Source organism: Littorina saxatilis, linkage group LG5 (assembly GCF_037325665.1).
Source record: "Littorina saxatilis isolate snail1 linkage group LG5, US_GU_Lsax_2.0, whole genome shotgun sequence".
In the NCBI taxonomy this organism is placed as follows: Eukaryota; Metazoa; Mollusca; class Gastropoda; order Littorinimorpha; family Littorinidae; genus Littorina; species Littorina saxatilis.
Window position 1 is genome coordinate 34,725,802 of NC_090249.1, and position 17,866 is coordinate 34,743,667.

A 17,866-nucleotide genomic window follows, 5' to 3' on the forward strand; every position below is an offset into this window, starting at 1 on the left:
CTGCTTTACACATTTTTCCTACCAAAATACATGTGACCTTGACCCAAGGTCAAGGTCATCCAAGGTCATGCAACACAAAGCTGTTAATTCAAGACATAGGAAGTACAATGGTGCTTATTGGCTCTTTCTACCATGAGATATGGTATCACTTTTAGTGGTTCACTACCTTATTTTGGTCACATTTCATAAGGGTCAAAGTGACCTTGACCTTGATCATATGTGACCAAATGTGTCTCATGATGAAAGCATAACATGTGCCCCACATAATTTTTAAGTTTGAAACAGTTATCTTTCATAGTTCAGGGTCAAGGTCACTTCAAAATATGTATACAATCTAACTTTGAAGAGCTCCTGTGACCTTGACCTTGAAGCAAGGTAAACCAAACTGGTATCAAAAGATGGGGCTTACTTTGCCCTATATATCATATATAGGTGAGGTATTGAATCTCAAAAACTTCAGAAAAAATGGGAAAAATGTAAAAAATAGCTGTTTTTTAGGCAACATTTATGGCCCCTGCGACCTTGACCTTGAAGCAAGGTCAAGATGCTATGTATGTTTTTTGGGGCCTTGTCATCATACACCATCTTGCCAAATTTGGTACTGATAGACTGAATAGTGTCCAAGAAATATCCAACGTTAAAGTTTTCCGGACGGACGTCCGGACGTCCGGACGGACGTCCGGACGGACGGACGGACGGACGACTCGGGTGAGTACATAGACTCACTTTTGCTTCGCATGTGAGTCAAAAAGCCGGATATGACGTCATCAAAGGTATTTATCGAAACAAGACAAAAACGTCCGGGGATATCATACCCAGGAACTCTCATGCCAAATTTCATAAAGATCGGTCAAGTAGTTTAGTCTGAATCGCTCTACACACACACACGCACAGACAGACATACACACACACACACATACACCACGACCCTCGTTTCGATTCCCCCTCTATGTTAAAACATTTAGTCAATTTTTGACTAGGTGAAATCGAAAGAAAAACTATTATTAACAAAATAATGTTTAGCCTAATTTTTCACTTCATAGAATATCATAGCAGCAAAAACTCACCTTTTCTCAAGAACCTTGGGTGTTGATCACTGTCGTAACAAAATCACAGACTTCGGAAACATTCTCGAAATCTTTCTTCGCTGCTGGAAGCTGAACTATTTCTCTCTGTAACTGCTCATGCGTAGTCACCCGCACCTCTAAGTCACTACGCGCAAAATAGTTCTAATCTTTCTTCAAAACTCTGAACATTATTTGCAAAACCGTTCACCATCGTAACTGAATTTTGAAGAAGCATGTCATATTGCACAACTTTCAACTTAGTTTGCAGATGCAATTTTGAGAAAATAATACTTAAATAACATTTAGCTTAGCGATTTTCTATGCCCTTTCATGTCAAGATCGTGTTGAACATGAATATGCAAATTCTAAAGTTCAAATTTAGGACTTGTTGCTGTTGCACGCGTGTGGAAACCTATGTTACGACAGTGATGGCAAACTTTCAAGCGATTAATTTCGTTTAAAAAAACAATTCTGTGGACAAAATAACATTTCAACTGTCAAGTACACTTAAACCAAACACACATAACAAGAATAGCAGTCCTTGGACATTCTAAACGATTCTTGTAGTGAGGTGCAAAACTAGTTGATGGTTCATGTCACAGATCAGACCTCCATTTTTCACGCATCCAATCATTTCTTTCACAAAACAACCTTCATAATAATCATGCAAAATACTCAGTTTTGTTTGTACTATTTCTTTATTCATTTTACTTCTCAAAAATACCAATATCATGATTTAAAATTCAGTATGTTTCAATTGTGGGCTAATTTGATTATGGCACACACAAAAGGTTCAGTTTCTGAGACGCACCCATGTGCGTGTGTGAGCGCTGTATGTAAGTGTGCCGTGTGCGTGTGTGTTTGTGTGTGTGTGTGTGTGTGTGTGTGTGTCTGAGTGTACTGGAGTCTGTGTCTGTACTTGAGTCTGTGTGTACGCGTGTGCATGGATGTTTGTGACAGTGTGGTTCATGTGCTTAGGCTGTGTATTGGATTGTCACTGTATGCCTGCATTATTAGATGTCAGTAATAATTATATGTGCTGATTGTTCTCTTTGCCTGCGTGCGTATAGTATGTTGGTTATGTTTGGTTATAGTATGTTTGTTTATGTTTGGTCGTTATTTTTGCCTGTGCGTGTATTGTATGTTTGGTCGTTTTCTTTGCCTGTGCATGTATAGTTTGTTGGTTATGTTTGGTCGGTTTCTTTGCCTGTGCGTGTATAGTATGCTTGGTCGATGTATGTATTGTAAAGCGCTAAGAGTAGACAATTTTCTAGAATAGCGCTATAAAAGTTTGCATTATTATTATTATTATTACTATTCGTGTGTGTATTATATGTGTGTGAGAGAGAGAAAGAGAGAGAGTGAGAGTGAGAGAGAGACGTAGATGAGATGGGAGAGAGAGACAGAGACACACAAAATGAAACCCAGAAAAATGTTAATAACTTCTGCATATGTTGGCCGAACTACTTCATAATTATGTGATGTACATTAACTTCAGCGTATGCATGATCAGCCTACAAAGTGTCCATACTTACCTGATTTAAACCTTCCCGACTTTTGGATTATCTGAATGTCCGAGTATACAAAAACACCCCCTTCACCACCATGTCATTAGTGACAGTCCTAAAGAAAGCAGTTACAGCTAGGTTCAGGGAAAATCCCTAGACAGAAAGCGTTGGTGTCATTGACAATTTCGGATGTGTAAATTGGAACACATTTTGGAGAGAAGGTAAAAGTCGGACCATTTCACCTACAGACTGGAAGCTTTGTGGAATGGTTGGGAACAAACTTTAGTATATGCACAAAAACTACGAAGATATTCATTAAGCTCAAATGACTGTCGACAAAATGTCCTCTTCGTTGTAAGGTTACACTTGCGCAATGGCGCGCAACATTCACCAATGGCATGAACGCATTCCTTCATGGGAAATGCCCTGATCTTGCCTGAGGTTGCTGTATTCAAGTCACTTTATCTGATGTTGGTTATGATATACAAGGTCTTTCAAATAACCCAAAGGTAACAATCTGGACGGCTTAAATTGGGTTGGTTTGGCTACCGCTCAATTTCAAACCTCGTACTGTTAAGTCGATCCCCGAATTTGGAAACCTTTTTTTGAAACTGCACAAAAGTCAGACCATTTGACATACAATCGCCACTTTGTAGGCTTATCAAGTATCAGCTGAAGTTAATATACACCAAATATAAAGTAGTTCGGCCAACAGATGTAGAAGTTATTAGCATTTTTTGTGGGTTGAACATCTGTGGGTCACCGATTCTTCTCATAACCTTTCAAGTGTTACTGTATCTCCAACATCACCCACCACCAAGACAAGTAATGTATCAAGCCAGCTGTCAAGAGCAAAGCATCAATAGGCGCTTTCAAAGGTACGCAAAAACTGCACGAACTAATGTCATCCTTAACTACCTTTGACAAATAAATTGGAAGCAAAATGAAAATCAAAAACGACTTTCTAAATCTGTGTTGACAAGATAATGGCGCGCACGCTAAGGAGCCATACTCTCTGTCTCCTTGAGTCCCTCAGCGCTTAGCTGTCCCTCCGCATGTCCTTTTTTGCGTCCTTAAGGCACCGATTTTCCTGTGAAAACGGTTCTGCACATGTTGACAGATCTGGTCAGGTTTTTACATTGTATGAGAACAATCCTCTACCAAAATTCAACACCCTAACTGCCACCTGTGCAGAGTTGGATTTTGTTATGAATAATTGATGTTGCAGATTTACTGTAGTGGCTTTTAGAATAAAGAAAACAAGAATGGAAAGTTATTGGAACGTTTAATTGACAAGCATGTGTGTGTGTGTGTGTGCTTTAAGTTGAGATTTTTCAATGTTCATTGTACATGATTGATTGTGAGTTGTGCATCTATTGCATCGTATTGTCCATAAGGGGAGAATGTGTTGCTGTAAGTTTAGTGTTGTGTCATTTTTGTTAGGATGTATATGTTCTGCGCGAACTTAGAATCCGGTTTCATTCTAGAATGGACCGGGTCCAGGTTGGAATTCTAACCCTGCGCAAGTACAGGGGTGCCATTCTAGAATGAAACCCTTGTTGCTGGTCCATTCTAGAATCGGCCGTGCGCAAGGTTGGAATTTGGGTCCAAGTTGGAATAGTCATTTCAGTTAGACTATCACACAGCCAAAGCCACAAATGTGGATTTTCTGTTTGTTTTTGTTTTTTGTGTGTTTGGTTGGGGTTTTTTTCTCGGGTTTTTTACACTTTACTCAAAGACATCGTGAATTGGGATTGTGATGTCAGTTCTGAAAGTGATTACGATTTTGAGAGACACTCAGCACTGATCGCTACGAACGGAAATTTCCGGACTGACAGTGTTTTGCCGATCTCGCTTGTAACTTTTAATCTTATTCATATACATGAAGTTGGTCTTCTGAATTGTGAAGATATAATGTCAACTTTTTTTTAAACCTGTGACAACAGCTCTATAACTCACTCTGTCCTTCTGTTGGTCTGTCTGTCGGTTAGTCGGTCTGACCGTCTGTCTGTCTGTCTGTCTGTCAAAAAAATTGTCAAAAAACCGGACATTTCCGAGAGGGAGACAGCGCTGACATTGCAAGCGGCCGCAACCGGCTCTCATCACAAAAACAACTGCCCTGCAAACAATACCGCCCTGGTAGTCCCCCTTGCTATGGTCTGCCTTTGTTTATTGCGTACTCAGGAGTGTCAACTTTCTTGACATGACATGACATCGCAAGATCGCCAAAGGATTTTTTTCAGGGGTAGACAAATCAGCCCCATTTTATCAAAGGGAAGGTGCAGGTGGAGATAATTCAAGGGAAGACAACTCTGTCTTACCTACAAACATTACGGCCCCCTTTATTCAAGGGTTTCATTCTAGAATGGCACCCCTGTACTTGCGCAGGGTTAGAATTCCAACCTGGACCCGGTCCATTCTAGAATGAAACCGGATTCTAAGTTCTAAGTTCGCGCAGAACATATATATGTATTTGATGTTTAGATAGTATGGTTTTTACTCATAGTTAATATGTAAAGCGCGGAGAGCACAGCTTACTGTGGTTCGCGCTGTATAAGCTCTCATTATTATTATTATTATTATTATTATTATTATTATTATTATTATTATTATCATTATTATTATTATCAATTAATGTTTGAAAATACATATTTTTGAAACAAAGACATGTTTAATGTTTGACAAAACATATTTTTGTGAACAAAGACACAGTCCTTATTATTACAATGACTGTAATGTTTTGTTTTGTTATAAGTTAAACGTACCATCTATTTACCATTCTTGTTGGGTGTTTTATTCTTAATTTCGGAACGTTGGCAGTCTATCTGTATTTGGATTTGAAGTGTCTTTTAAGCAACAAATTTATCTAAACATTCCCACTCTGTACACAAAACAGCCACAAATTTATCTAAACATTCCCACTCTGTACACAAAACAGCCACAAATTTATCTAAACATTCCCACTCTGTACACAAAACAGCCACAAATGTATCTAAACATTCTCACTCTGTACACAAAACAGCCACAAATGTATCTAAACATTCCCACTCTGTACACAAAACAGCCACAAATGTATCTAAACATTCCCACTCTGTACACAAAACAGCCACAAATGTATCTAAACATTCCCACTCTGTACACAAAACAGCCACAAATGTATCTAAACATTCCCACTCTGTACACAAAACAGCCACAAATGTATCTAAACATTCCCACTCTGTACACAAAACAGCCACAAATCATGTATCTAAACATTCCCACTCTGTACACAAAACAGCCACAAATGTATCTAAACATTCCCACTCTGTACACAAAACAGCCACAAATGTGTCTAAACATTCCCACTCTGTACACAAAACAGCTACAAATGTATCTAAACATTCCCACTCTGTACACAAAACAGCCACAAATGTATCTAAACATTCCCACTCTGTACACAAAACAGCCACAAATGTATCTAAACATTCCCACTCTGTACACAAAACAGCCACAAATCATGTATCTAAACATTCCCACTTTGTATACAAAACAGCCACAAATCATGTATCTAAACATTCCCACTCTGTACACAAAACAGCCACAAATTTATCTAAACATTCCCACTCTGTACACAAAACAGCCACAAATTTATCTAAACATTCCCACTCTGTACACAAAACAGCCACAAATTTATCTAAACATTCCCACTCTGTACACAAAACAGCCACAAATTTATCTAAACATTCCCACTCTGTACACAAAACACCCAAGCTGTTGAGTTGCGGTATGTTTCCTAGTGCATGGATAGCTTTTTTTCATGCACAAACCTGATCGTATCTGAGATGGTGAACCATGTACCATTTCGTTCACACGGGAAGGACTGTGTCATTAACGTTCCCTGCACCAGCAACAGGTCCCTATCATGATGGATGGTGATTCTTGGCCCCTCAGTGCGCATGTCGAAGCTGCGCACGTCCGGGGGCCTTGACCTTGGGTTTTTAAGCACGTGACCAAGCTGAGACGACACACTTGAGGATTTGCGTTTAGGGAGTAAACGTTAATGACATTCGACGGGGCGAATATTCTGTCGCTGTGGGCAAGTAAAAATGTAGGAAGCTATAATCTAGCACTCTGGTACAGGGATGTTGAGGGGAAAAGGGGGTTTCTGTGACGCACTCGTATCTACAACGCTAAGCTATGCTATTTTATTATCAACGTAACGCCCATGGTTCCAATGATTATCAGCGAAGCTTCGACATGCAAACTAATCATACCATAAAACAAGCTATCGAGCAGAGATTTTTAGAACCTTTCCCTGCATTTACGAAGTATTCAATTTCAATCATACACGTCACAAGTGCTTTATGATATGTTTAGGAGAAGGCGACTGGTGTTGAATACATGATTCCGCAAAATGAGAGAAAGTACCGTTTAAGCACCCTGTAAGCCCCCAGATTCGAGCAAACGCCCGCCCCTTACTTTTGGGTCAAGTACTGTGCATAGGTTATTTTACCTTGTAAACTCCCAACATTAACGTTCCCACTTCGGATCAACGCGTACGCTGTCAGAAAAAAATCTACATGTTTGTAAAACTCGGCACGCAATACGGATATATCATTTCAGTGAATAATGACAAGATGCTGTTACGCAGTTATACCGTCCGTTATGTTCATACTTTTGCCACTGTGGTCCCTGGATAGCCATGCAAGGATGAAGATTTGGGAGACTCGTCTGAGGCTGAAGAGGTCGACCTGGGAAGATCGGGTGAACGAACTGTTGTTTGATTACGCTGTTTTTACGCATACGTACCTTACTGCCCCGGTCACCCTCCCGCTTCTCTTCGTTTACGCTAGAAGACATTGATCAGAACAAATAAACTGACTACATACAATGTCATGGTTTTTCATTTTTGTGAATGTTTGGGATTTCTGGTCAGATACTCGCGCTGCTAACACCGGCTACATGAAGCATATTTTGAGTCCTCATTTACAGTTTTCATTTGAGATAATATGAGCATTTGTAATAAAACCATGACGCAACGGGATTTGTTTGTGGCTATTTTTAAGGTTCCCTTCTGGCAATTAAGGCACTTGCACATGACACAAACGCGTGTGTGACACAGAGAGAGAGACGCAAATGGTGCCGGTGGACATATCTACACAGAAACACATCCTATTAACAATGTTATACCTAGTGATAAAATACCGCTATTTCTCACGATGAACTTGATCATGCACAAGATAAATTACCTAATACACGCCCACCCCTTACTTTTAAGCTAAATGTTAAATGTGTGAAGAACGGGGTAGGGGCTTATAAGGTACTTTACGGTATGTGCCTACTGTCAAATGAAGCAGTAGCGACAACTCTCTCTCTCTCTCTCTCTCTCTCTCTCTCTCTCTCTCTCTCTCTCTCTCTCTCTCTCTCTCTCTCTCTCTCTCTCTCTCTCTCTCTCTCTCTCTCTCTCTCTCTCTCTCTATCTCTCTTCTTAAGATGCTATCTGATGCTGAGGCCGTACAAGTCTGCACTTTTTTTTCAATATTGAAAAAAAATGATTTTGCGATATGCATGAATGAAACATGAGATAAGACAACAGAAAATGTCATTCTTTCAAGCAGTGAGGAGAATGATGACCAACAGCAAGTAAAACACCAACAACAACAAAAGGGGGACAATTTTGTGTTTTATTAATCCGTCAGGGTTCACACACCCTTCAAAACAAAGCACTATTGTAGACATGGTTTTGCCTAGTTTATCTCTTTATGAGGAGGAAATCAAGAAAGCTTGCAGTATGACTACATGAATTAATAAAACGTTGCAGTGCACGCCATTCAGACCAAAAAGAACAGTTTAACAGCTTTCTTGCCAACTGCATTTCTCTGAAGACGAAACTAACGAGCTTCGTGGTATGAATGAAGGAATACAACTTTGCAGTTCACGCCATTGAAAACAAAAGGAACACGCGCAGAAGCTTTCTTGCCTACTTCATCTCGCTCAAAAGCGAACTCCAGTTCTTTTCAGCTGAGTGCGCACACAGTTCAACCAGCCGGGAACTTATCTCCAGCAGGTCTTATCAACAAAGGAAGGTTAATTTATGCAGATCACGTGGCATGGGTCATTGTGGGATATTGCCCTCGAATTGAACTCCAGGCCTTTGTAAGCCTGACTAGCTCTTGGAGTTGGGAAGTTCCCATTAAGCGGTACTAATTTAATTAATGTCAAACCGAGAACCTCTTCAAGTCCGAGGATAATGGAATACGATGGAGGTGAAAGGAGATAGCTGCCGCCACGCAATTTAAACGGTGTAACTGTCATTGAATTGTGAGCGTAAAAACGTGTAGGGGACGCCAAAGAAAGATCTTGTGATAAGAAATACAACGAAAGTTGGTTTTGTGCACGTGTGATTGAGCTTTCATGTTGTTGTTTTTATCATTTGTGTCTTTTTCTGTTCAAGTACTTATTCATCCATTAATTTTAGATCAATTGACATTTTCGACTGGATGACACTCTTCAAACAGAAGAACATAGGCTTAGCTAGACGTATGAACCGCTGCCTAGTATTTTATTTTATAATAATAATAATAATAATAATAATAATAATAACTGAACATTTTTAAGTGCCTAACATATGGCTCTAGGCCCTTTACAAAAGAACATATATATACAGAAAACTATAGCAGGAGAAAATAGCAGGAGAAAACATTACTTAACGCCCACACGTTTAAGCCCAACAGATAATGGGCGTGAGGGTCCCACACTGTGCATGCATCGGGATTTCGATTGTTTTTATATTTAGTCAAGTTTTGACTAAATATTTTAACATCGAGGGGGAATCGAAACGAGGGTCGTGGTGTATGTGCGTGCGTGCGTGCGTGTGCGTGTGTGTGTGTAGAGCGATTCAGACTAAACTACTGGACCGATCTTTATGAAATTTGACATGAGAGTTCCTGGGTATGAAATCCCCGAACGTTTTTTTCATTTTGTTGATAAATGTCTTTGATGACGTCATATTTGGCTTTTCGTGAAAGTTGAGGCGGCACTGTCACGCCCTCATTTTTCAACCAAATTGGTTGAAATTTTGGTCAAGTAATCTTCGACGAAGCCCGGGGTTCGGTATTGCATTTCAGCTTGGTGGCTTAAAAATTAATTAATGACTTTGGTCATTAAAAATCTGAAAATTGTAAAAAAAAAATAAAAATTTATAAAACGATCCAAATTTACGTTTATCTTATTCTCCATCATTTGCTGATTCCAAAAACATATAAATATGTTATATTCGGATTAAAAACAAGCTCTAAAAATTAAATATATAAAAATTATTATCAAAATTAAATTGTCCAAATCAATTTAAAAACACTTTCATCTTATTCCTTGTCGGTTCCTGATTCCAAAAACATATATATATGATATGTTTGGATTAAAAACACGCTCAGAAAGTTAAAACAAAGAGAGGTACAGAAAAGCGTGCTATCCTTCTTAGCGCAACTACTACCCCGCTCTTCTTGTCAATTTCACTGCCTTTGCCATGAGCGGTGGCCTGACGATGCTACGAGTAAAATGGCATTGCGTTTCATTCTGTGAGTTCGACAGCTACTTGACTAAATATTGTATTTTCGCCTTACGCGACTTGTTATTCATTCATGGCGAAGTTCAGTCCAACTTTCTAGTCATTTGCCGTAATGCCTGCACGGATTTAAGGATGGGGCATCTGATTACTGCCAGGAATGAACAACTGAAAGACAAAAAATAACAAGCTTGTTGGAGGTAAACACAACTCCAGGCGAGCATTTTTTGGGGGGGTCAAAACGGGGAAAAGAAAAAACATCATCATACCAACCCCTTTGTTAGATTCTTCGTGTGGTGCGCTGGTTGGTTGATGGGGGGGGGATCTGAAAGTGTGTTAGTGTGTTTGATTGTTCTTTCTTTGCTTTAAAAACGTGGCCATTTTAAACCAAAACTAGGGAAAGAGGATAGCATTTGTGTGAAGATAAATTCAGATCAATATCAAACTTGTAATAATCACTACGAACAAACATTCACTTTTGACAGATTTCACAAATATACTTGCCTCCGTCTGTAGTGTTTTAAACCTATTTTGACAAGCAAAACCCATACTCTCTTTTCTCTCCTTCTAAGTACGAGTCATGGCTCCTTTAAAAGCAACACGCAATAATTCAGGGCAAGAACTCGGTGGCTTTCTTATGTCTGTTTGCACCTCTTGGGAATAGCCCAGAAGATTCATTGCACGCTTATAGGTGTTGTTGCCGTTAGGATGCATTGCTATCATCGGCATCACAATGCTCTTTTCCCTAAATGGAAATCGCATTCATTGCGACTTGTCGGCTAAATGGGAGGTAAATCTGAATGCATCTGATTGTTGTTGCTATCATTTTGTTTCTCTGTTCTTCTTGTCGCGTCATTCCTGTCTGCGTCTTCGTATTTATTTCAATAGGCGTTGACGATAAGGATCAATACTCTTGGAGTTATGGTCTCTCATCCAAAAAGAACATCGCATTCATTGCAACGTCTCTGCTAAATGAGAAGGAAATCTGAACAAAGTTGTTTCTTGCTATTATTTAGCTCGCCCCGCCACCCCATTTCATTCGCTACGTCATTTTTGTTCGCTGACGTCATTGTAATCATTGTTTTTGGCTAGTTCATACGTATATATTCTCAGCACCCTTGGCGTTTACAGCATTGTTGCTGCTGATACCATTTGTGGTCGCTGTAAATGTTATTGATGTCTTCTTTATATTTGTTTCTGTAGTCGCCATCATGGTTTCGTCATTATTGTCGTCAATCTTGTCTGTATTGGCTTAGTTGTCATCCTCAGTTCCGGATTGATGCCGTTATCGTTGTCGTTATTACTTGTATTATCATCATCATCATCGTCATCATGATCATCATCATCATGATCATCATCATGATCATGATCATGATCATCATGATCATCATGATCATCATCATCTTCTTCTTCTTCTTTTTCTTCTTCTTCTTACTGATCATCATCACGGTCGTTGTTAAAAGTGGCCACAGTTTGATTTTTGTTAACCATCATAATGATTTTCATTACCGTTGTAATCACCATCATCGGAAATAATATCTGCATCATTAGGGATCGAATTCAATCCAAAAGATGTTAATGTTTCATCATGTTCAAATTATTTTGTCAATATTGGTTTTTACTTCAACAAAAAGCATGCACCGCTAACGCTGAAAGCCCAGGCCAAAACGAAAACACAAACAAGAAAACTGATGAAATCAGCCCCAACAACCTCTCTGGGAGAGATTAAAAGAATGAGCTCCATCACAGATCTGTCAGTTCCCCTTCGAGGAGTAAGGTCCGGTCCCTTCATACAGGAATTGAAGGACTGACCTATTTTTCGCAGACGTTGATGGAGTAGCACAGGTTCACGTGCATTCCCTGCTGAGCGGGGTGGTTGTTTTTGTGTTCCCTTAATTTTGTCTTTGTTTTTCTTTATGTGGTAAGCGATTTTAAAGCTGTGAACCATACGCATTGCCAATCTACAAGCCTCTGAGTGGCTGGTTCATTTGAAATTGCATTAGATATAGGTTGTGTTCAGAGTCATTGTACCAAGTATTACAGTGATGATAAATGTTGATATAATGATGATAGAAATGATAAATTACGTTTGATGGCAAAATAGACAGGATATAATTGTGGATGCAATAGCTTACTCAGGAAAAAAAAATTCTTAATTAGAACTCGCTGTAATTAATCTGCCACAATCCCCAGATATGTATACAGTCAGCCAAGACACATGGTTTTACTACCCTTGATATAACAGATGGAAGATGATAACGCTGCAGAGAAAAAATCACAGAGCGTTTGCTTCATTCTTTGCTGAGAAGGCGTTCTGAGTTATCTGCTGACAAATGTTTCATGTCAGTACGGCTCAGAATTTAACACCAAGCACACGCCAACAGACAATCATGTGACCGTCTTCCTATGTCCTCGTAAAGGCGTATTTAAACGTACCTTCCTTCCCGTGAAAACCATCGTGTAAATATCCATTGGTCCGTGAAAACCACCGTGTAAATACCCATAGGTCCTTGAAAACCATCGTATAAATACCCATAGGTCCGTGAAAACCATCGTGTAAATACCCATTGGTCCGTGAAAACCACCGTGTAAATACCCATAGGTCCTTGAAAACCATCGTATAAATACCCATAGGTCCGTGAAAACCATCGTGTAAATACCCATAGGTCCGTGAAAACCATCGTGTAAATACCCATAGGTCCGTGAAAACCGCTGCATATGATAAGGGCACCCTGCCACCCCTGCCACTTGGAAACAAAGGGTTGATTCCTATGCGGAGGAAAGTAGGATTTTTTTAAAACATGAGTTTTGTAAATGACACTTGTGTCAAATCTGTGAAAAGTAACTCCGCGAAAACAATCCTTTCCCAAAAGAAAATAATCAGAATAGAGGTATGCGGGTGACTGGAAGCGTGCTCTTATCCTAAACTACGCCCCGCTTTAGGGCGACACACTTTAGCACGTGGTCGACCAATTAAAAACTACGATCGCAGTGAATTACTGACTCTAATGTGTATACTATGCTGTGTTCGCTCGATATGCTACCTCTTTCTTTCAATAGTCTGCACATCGGAGCTACGATTCACTGGCGATGATCGCTAAGCATGCGTTTTTTCTAAATTCCCGTGACATCAAGCGAAATTCACGTGACCTCAGGCAAAGCAAGTTGTCGGCTATCACTCGGGGCAAGCGATCATTACCGCAACAATTCAGTCGTAAACTCCGATGTGTATATTTTCCAAAGAAATGGGGTAATTTCGAGCGGGCACTGCTTAACATACACATCGGAGTCAGTAATTTGCTGCGATCGTGGTTTTAACTGGTCGACCACATTTTAGTCTTTGTCACCCTAAAGCGGGGCGCTACTCTTCCACAACGCTTGAAAATCACAACAGACAGTTGTTTCCGGTAAACGTCCATTCAAAGCAGTCGTTGTGCTTTAAAGAATATTGTGAATTCACCTCCACGAAGATTCTTGATTTTACACAAAAATTCGAATAAAGAGCAATCACAACGAAACAAAACAAGAAAAGAAAGCGGTACCAACGCGCTGGATGTGTGCGTGTGGTGGGTGATGAATTGGGGAGGGGGTAAGGAGGGGGCAGGGTGCGGGATGCAAGAAGAGGGTGCAGAATGGGAGGTGCAGGACGGGGAGAGGGGGAATAGAGGGTTGAAGGCGTATTTTCACTTTTATAAAAAAAACACCAAAAAAACAGAAGTCGAACAGAAGGAAGACACAGAACACCTTAGCATCACTTAGCCTGATCCCGAAGCAACAGTCCTTACGAACGGCCAAAGAGCAAAACCCAGGACTCTCAGAAGAAAATGACGACCAGAAAACGCCTCCCTGAAATGAATACAAATGGCGAGTTTCCACAAATTGAATCCTGCATTTCCGGAACACGCCGGAAGTGTCCCCACCATTCTCGGTGACGTTACCCTCGCTGTGTGCCAATTAAAGCGTGAGAAGAATAGGGATGCAGCCACTTAAAAAGCCAGACATTGACAGCCAATAATGAACGCGCATTGTTAAGATTGCAAAAACTGGAACAATTGTGGGACACCGTCTATTTTAACTTGTTGAGGGGGCATTTAAATTAGGCAGCAACTAAAGAAACCTTCCTTCTATCGTACGCTTTTGTGTAGACCACCACAATTCCGTTCAGGTCTTTACCTGGTATAAAAGCATTCCTCAATGCAAGGAAGGTATCTTTCAATCTTTAAAGACAGATTAAGGGAAATTCTTTTTTAAAACTGACAAAAATGTCATTTTCGCCAGTGCTTTTGCGTTAAGGGGAACATTGATTTTTGCTGGAACCAACAGTTCAAAGGCAAATAAAGAGAGAGAAAAACAAGAACTAAGGAATGGTTGCTAGCATGCTGCTAAAAGTTATTTCGCACCAATGGGTTTGGGAAATAGCAAAGGACAACCTCGCGTCAACTTAATTTAACGCCGATTTCATCGCTTTCTCGTATGTTTTGTCCGTGAAAGGACATGCCTCAATTTTCTTCTCTTCTCTTTCGGCGAGACAAGAAAACAAGATTAAGTGCATGAAGAATGCATCTCGTCTTTTAGTGCAGCTATAGGATTTAATCGGTTTTTAAACATTTTTTTCGAACAAACTCAGATTTGATACATTCATTTTAAAATGTCAGCCAAACCTTCCTCTACTTTCACACACAAGCGAAAAGCTCGTCATCGTCCGGGTACACTGCAGACAAAAAATGAATTGAAATTCAATGATTTAGAGTAAAGAAGTATACAAAAGAGTTCATAGATCAAGGCCTTGGTTTCAGTCTTGGTGGCATTTTTGTTCCCGATTTCACTGCGGTTTGGCTTTTTGCCCCTGAGCCAGTTAAGAGTTTCCAAACTGATTTAACGCTTGCTTGCATATTTCATTACGTCGTCACTAAATTTATCGGTCAAGCCATTGAAACCCCTTTTTCGGAAACACGTTCTTACGTTGGCTACAGGGGGAAAAAATGAACACAATTTTCAGCCGAAATAAGCTTTTCCTGTCCCCAACAAAGTTTCTTGCACATTTGTCATCGCTCGCTCTCATCGAATAATTTTGTTTTTTTAAGGAAAAGTCCTCTTTGGCAGAAAATGGCATTGTCGATTTTCTTTCTTTGAAGCTATACATTTGTCTAATCTGTTCGATGGTGCAAAAGGGATTTAGACAGGCACAGGGTAAAAAGGCGTGGGTTGTGAACAGAGGCGAGGATGAAAGAAAAAAGAAACAGAGAATGGATTAATTTTAAACACACACAGACACACACACACACACACACACACACACACACACACACACACACACACACACACACACACACACACACATGCACACGCACATGCACACATACACGCACACATGCACACGCACGCACAAACACACACGCACACACACGCACACACACACACACACACACACACACACACACACGCACACACACCGATCAAAACATAAAGGACAAGTTGTTCAAACTATAAAATTAAAGACAAACAAAAGGACAGCTAAAGTGACAAGGAAAAACCCCAGCTTGGAATCAGTCTGGAAAAATAATATTGAACGAAGCATAATATGAAATAATTGATGCAGAAGAAAGAAAGACGGGAAGAAAGAAAGACAGAAAGATCGACAGAAAGAACGAAGAAAGAATGAAAGAAAGAAAGAAAGAAAGAACGAAAGAAAGAAAGAAATAAAACAAGAAATAAATAAATAAATAAAACAAAACAGAATGAAAGACAAATAGAAAGAAATAAGACAATCGATCCTACTTAATGATGTTTCTATTAATGTGTGTTCATTGTTGTAAAACAGCTGTTTATTTTTAAACCCTGACAACAAATCCGGTCTTCGTAAAGTACAAAAGAAAGAAAACTGTGTTTGGGGGGGTTGTCCCGTTCTTTGCCACATTCCAAAGGGAAAATGGCAATTCATTTTCTACACTAAATTCTGCAGACAAAGTACAATCGATAGCGCTTGCGATTAACGGGCCAGGATACGTTGGCAATTTTGCAATGAATAATTCCGGTAGCAAGTGTTGATACCTTTGCTCCTACCCTGATCTCGTGTAACGGAGAATAGTTGTCTGTTCCCATCGTGGGAGAAATTTTACACTACAGTGACTGTGTCCAATTTCTTGTGTTTTTGTTTGTTTTTACTTTTTCTTTTTTTGTGAGTCTTTATTGGTGTCTTTGCTCTCTCTCTCTCTCTCTCTCTCTCTCTCTCTCTCTCTCTCTCTCTCTCTCTCTCTCTCTCTCTCTCTCTTTCTCTTTCTCTCTCTCTCTCTCTCTTTCTCTTTCTCTCTCTCTCTCTCTCTCTCTCTCTCTCTCTCTCTCTCTCTCTCTCTCTCTCTCTCTCTCTCTCTCATTCCATGTCTCTCACTCTCTGTCTCTCTGTCTCTGTCTCTCTCTGTCTCTCCCCCCCCCTCCGGTCAGTCCTCGTTATCTTAATCATCAGCTTTATGATCTTTTCAGGTGGTGAAGATGCTGATCGTGGTTGTTCTCCTCTTCGCCGTGTGCTGGGGCCCCGTGCTGATCAACAACGTGATGGTTGCAGCGGGCGTGCTCAACAGACTCCACTACGGATACCTCAAACCCTTGAGGCAGGCGTTCTACCTCCTGTCCTACCTCAACTCCTGCCTCAACCCCCTCGTTTACGGCTTCATGTCCAGGCATTTTCGGGCCAGCTTCCGGCAGGCTTTTTTCTCCTGTTGCTTCGTCCGGCGACGCCACAGTCGAAACCCACGTGACCTTGCCTCCTTCCGGTCTTGTTCGACTGCGGCTAGCTTCCGGGTCCCGCCTCGCCGTTTGAACCACAACACTACTAACCGAAAGATCTACCTGGCTTCGGACAAAGCCGCTTCTGATCGCACTGCCAGTTGTTTTGTGGAGGATCTGGGAAACGCTTAAGTTGGGGTGTCACGTTTCAATAGATCACAGAAGGTGATTATGAACGGTTAGTTACTGTATAACTAACTAACCACACCACGATCCACTCTCGCAGTCATACAAATAGATAGAATCAACAAAAGTATAAGTTTCAGACGCCTGTTTATACACTATCACGCCACCTCCCTCGAGACTTCACTCCAAAAGATGTTTTTACGTTCAAAACGTAAAAAAAAGGTCACTGACAAAAATGCCAGTTAAAGTTTAGAAAATGATAATAACACGCTGATCCCGTGTATAGATAGAAAAGTTACTTGTCTGCCTAAAAGCGCGAGTTATGCAGGTGTCACACACCCCACGTTGTCACCACTCAAATAAAATCACAAACATGAAAGATGACTAGGTGGTAAATAGCGAGCAATGACATGGTACACTTAGCTTTTTGCCACTGAGTGGGCGACCCGTAAATAGTTAATCTCCACAACGGCTCCGTTGATTGAAGTGCCGGCTGGCGTGGAAACGAAGCAGGGATCAGTGGAGATATCAGGCGCCTCACTCAGTCGCTGAAGGTCCTCCCCGTAGTTACCATAAATGGTAAGAAATGTAGAATGGTGGGACAACAACAGCGACAGCAAACCACCAGAACACCAGATTGCAGCATACAGAAGTCCCGGCTACCGCATACCCGCAACACCGCAGACATACGTAGATAGGTAAGAAGGCTGCAACAAAAAGCATCGGTGCACTAAACATGCCACGCTACCCTTCACACTCCACCTTTAAACATGTCACCCTTCTATATTTCATAGAGTACGTGGGCCTGCACAAACGAACTTTTAAAACAACAAATCAGC

At 40.5% G+C, this 17,866-nt stretch overlaps 1 protein-coding gene across 1 annotated transcript in view; it reads left to right on the plus strand.

Annotated features, from left to right (window-relative positions):
- Positions 1-17,033, plus strand: part of LOC138967745 (galanin receptor 2a-like) — a 61,114-nt gene extending 44,081 nt beyond the window's left edge. Inside the window, exon 7 of the mRNA XM_070340401.1 lies at positions 16,599-17,033. Within this exon, the coding sequence (XP_070196502.1) occupies positions 16,599-17,033 (435 nt within the window). The remainder of the gene's footprint in view (positions 1-16,598) is intronic.
- Positions 17,034-17,866: the final 833 nt, after the last annotated feature.